Source organism: Sinocyclocheilus grahami, unplaced genomic scaffold, assembly GCF_001515645.1.
Source record: "Sinocyclocheilus grahami isolate Dianchi unplaced genomic scaffold, SAMN03320097.WGS_v1.1 scaffold972.1, whole genome shotgun sequence".
In the NCBI taxonomy this organism is placed as follows: domain Eukaryota; kingdom Metazoa; phylum Chordata; class Actinopteri; order Cypriniformes; family Cyprinidae; genus Sinocyclocheilus; species Sinocyclocheilus grahami.
The window spans coordinates 358,626-361,712 of record NW_015506151.1 but is presented as its reverse complement, the minus strand read 5'-3'; the positions used below and the strand labels follow the sequence as shown (position 1 = coordinate 361,712).

The 3,087-nt window shown below is 35.8% G+C and overlaps 1 protein-coding gene across 1 annotated transcript; it reads left to right on the top strand.

The window, feature by feature from the left end:
- Window positions 1–751: 751 nt before the first annotated feature.
- On the top strand, window positions 752–1,955 carry LOC107564986 (fatty acid-binding protein, brain-like). Its single transcript, XM_016250174.1, has 4 exons — window positions 752–888; window positions 1,064–1,236; window positions 1,444–1,545; window positions 1,653–1,955. The coding sequence occupies exons 1-4, from the start codon at window positions 816–818 to the stop codon at window positions 1,701–1,703; spliced, it is 399 nt and encodes a 132-aa protein (XP_016105660.1). The 5' UTR covers window positions 752–815; the 3' UTR covers window positions 1,704–1,955.
- Window positions 1,956–3,087: the final 1,132 nt, after the last annotated feature.

Here is a 3,087-nt window from a genome sequence, read left to right as displayed (position 1 = left end):
GTGCAAACTGTATAAATGGCCCAGCAAGAGACGCCTTGTCGCCTTGTATGCTGCTTTCTGAGCCTTCCTGCGCCCCCCTGGAGGAAGACGTCTTTCCTTATGAAGACCCACCGAATGCTTCAACATAGTTAACGGGGGTTACGTGATATGTGATCAAATGTGTTCAGTATAATTCCTTTGACATGTGATAGCAGTTTATTACAGTTCTGTGCAATTTATTGTGCGAAGGGGATAATCTTATTCTACAGTCATGCAAAACTTAGGTGTCTGTGCTGCAGATCATTGGTGCACTGTGATGCTTTAGAGTATCAGTAATTTTCTTTGTGCATTAATGAAAACCGCTGCAAATGCAAATGCATTTCTCTAATATAAATGATTGCATCTGCTCACGAGAGAGAGAGAGAGAGAGAGATGCCCAGCTTTTAAATAGTGATTGATAGGTTTTACACAGACCTGAAACGGCATAAACATTTTATTTATCGCTTCTTCTTTTTTTCACTGTGGAATGTGGAACTACATTTCAAATAAACGTCAGAAAACTGTAATTATTAACATTTTAATCTTTGCTCAAACGCAAAGTCCCAGACCCGTTATTGGATTATACTATTGAAATGACAGTGTCACTTCTCGCCATGTATTTGAACAAATCAAAGCTTCAGTACATAAAAATCCATCCAATCAGTAGAAGCTTCCCCTAAAGCCCCGCCTCCTTGACAGTATTAATTAGTTTGGGCTTTGCTGTCCGCAAACACTGAAGAGACCGTGACTGTACAAGGACAACTGTGTGTTTGATCACTGCATTTTAATCTCTCAATATGGTTGATGCATTTTGTGCAACTTGGAAACTGGTTGACAGCCAGAATTTTGATGAATACATGAAAGAACTGGGTAAGTAAAAATAAGACATTCTTTTGCAGAAAGACAGAATTCCTCTTAACACTTTGCACGTGCAAGGTGCAATTGAACAGTGGTGTTTAAGTGCATGAGATTTTCTGTACAGTTTATATAATATTATTAATAGTTCTGTCTGTAATGTTTTTTGATTTTGGTTTCCCCCCCACAGGTGTTGGTTTTGCCACTAGGCAAGTAGGCAATGTTACCAAACCCACAATTGTCATCAGTCATGAGGATGACAAAGTTGTCATAAAGACTCTGAGCACCTTCAAAAACACTGACATTTCTTTCAAACTGGGAGAGGAGTTTGACGAAACCACGGCAGATGACAGACATGTAAAGGTTTGTGTTTTGTTTTTTTCTTCATTCATTCATGCATGCAGTGTCCACAATATATCACAAATCAGTTTTACAATACAAATTTAAAGCACTTTTGTCAGGTTGGGTCTCTTTGTACCGTGCATGAATTTGATCATATATGATATAATTTTAGTTTACATCATGCACAGTGATAAAACACTACTAAAACCTATTTTTATCTCATTTCAGTCCACTGTAAACTTGGAAGGGGAAAATCTTGTCCATGTTCAGAGGTGGGATGGCAAGGAGACTAAGTTCGTTAGAGAAATCAAGGATGGTCAAATGATTATGGTAAGCATCATTATTCATTTAGAATTTTAAGTCAAATGTTCTTTTTCATCAGTGTCATGGATATATAATGTTCCTAAATGTTCTCTCCTCATCTTTGCTGTTTCCAGACCTTGACCTTTGAGGGCGTGCAGGCTGTCCGCACATATGAAAAGGCATAATGTCAAACTAATGGACGCTTCAGTGTTACCCTGGCAACTTGACAATATTACAAGGGAATTTTGACATTGTATTCTCGACTGAGTTTTCCCCTTTTTAAGACGCGAGACATTTTTTTGTAAGACCTTTTATATAAAATGCACATTGTGAAGTTTTTGTGAACATTGCAGAATGTCTTTAATGTTAGTGGATTGTATAATTGAGGCCTGCCTTTGTGTCAAATTGAATGAAATACACACTTGATCAAAAACGGACTCTTTGTTTTTTCCTGTCTTGTGCGAACACTTTAGTTTTCTCATTAGTTTGATAATAAAGGAAGTTTCCGTATTTGTAATATGTCACTCGGGAACAAGATGGTAAATAACAGTATGTAGCAGTTTATCTATGCACTCATACATAATTTCCTGAAACAGAATTGAGAAATGCAAACAACATTTTTGAAAACAATTTAAAAGTAAATATATTAAGTTAATTTTACATTTAACTTAAAATTACATTACATCAAAAAGTGCATATAGAATTAAAACAATTAAAAAAAAAAATTATCTGAAGTGAACAATCTGTAGTTTGCTTGCAATGTTCCTAATAGAAGACTTTATTGCTCTTCTGTAAATTATATCAATTTATCCAGTGCTAATGAATACATAAAGTAATTCAAACGGTTTAGGAATCTTTCTGAGATGTTAAAAGGTTGGGTTTTTTTCACTGATGAGAATTTTGCACAGTTAATATAATGAAACCGGCCAATACAAGACTTTTAATCTAAAGAATTTATCAGTGTCATCCATTACCGTCGGTTTAACATTCTATTTGCTCTGAGATCTTATACTTGATTTTGTGCCATAAACCCACATGAAACTTTAGAAATAAATCATGTATTAATTGATTTTTTTGTTCTATAACCGTATGGTACTATATAGATTTGGGATTACATACAATTTAGTTTCGTTACACATAATCCAGTCCGATTATGGATTGTATCCTTAAGTACTGGGATGATGACCATAAGGTATTAATGATCAGCCATTTATGTGTTTTAGATGCTAATTAGATTTTGACTTTGAGAATCAACACTTGGCCGCCTTAATCCACTGAGCAGATGGCCAACACACTCGAGTCATATCTGAGAAGATTGAACTTAATTTGTCACCATTATTAACTATTTCACTATGCTAGCATTTCAAGCACCCACTTCAGACTGAGAACTCAAAGACTTGCACAGTTGTGTATCATGAGAAAACAGGCTGTCTGAAGTCCTGAATGACTGTTTGTTTGACTTCTGGAGCAGTTTGAACACAAGCGACAAACTATTTAAAAGACTCTTTAGTGAGGGCCAGAGTTATCTGCATTTGGATTGAAAATGCCAGTCTGGGAGAGGAACAGTCC

Coding starts and splice junctions, on each gene's coding strand:
- LOC107564986 (XM_016250174.1), top strand. CDS start 816: ATGGTTGATGCATTTTGTGCAACTTGGAAACTGGTTGACAGCCAGAAT. Junction 889..1,063: donor TGAATACATGAAAGAACTGG/GTAAGTAAAAAT, acceptor TCCCCCCCACAG/GTGTTGGTTTTGCCACTAGG. Junction 1,237..1,443: donor CAGATGACAGACATGTAAAG/GTTTGTGTTTTG, acceptor ATCTCATTTCAG/TCCACTGTAAACTTGGAAGG.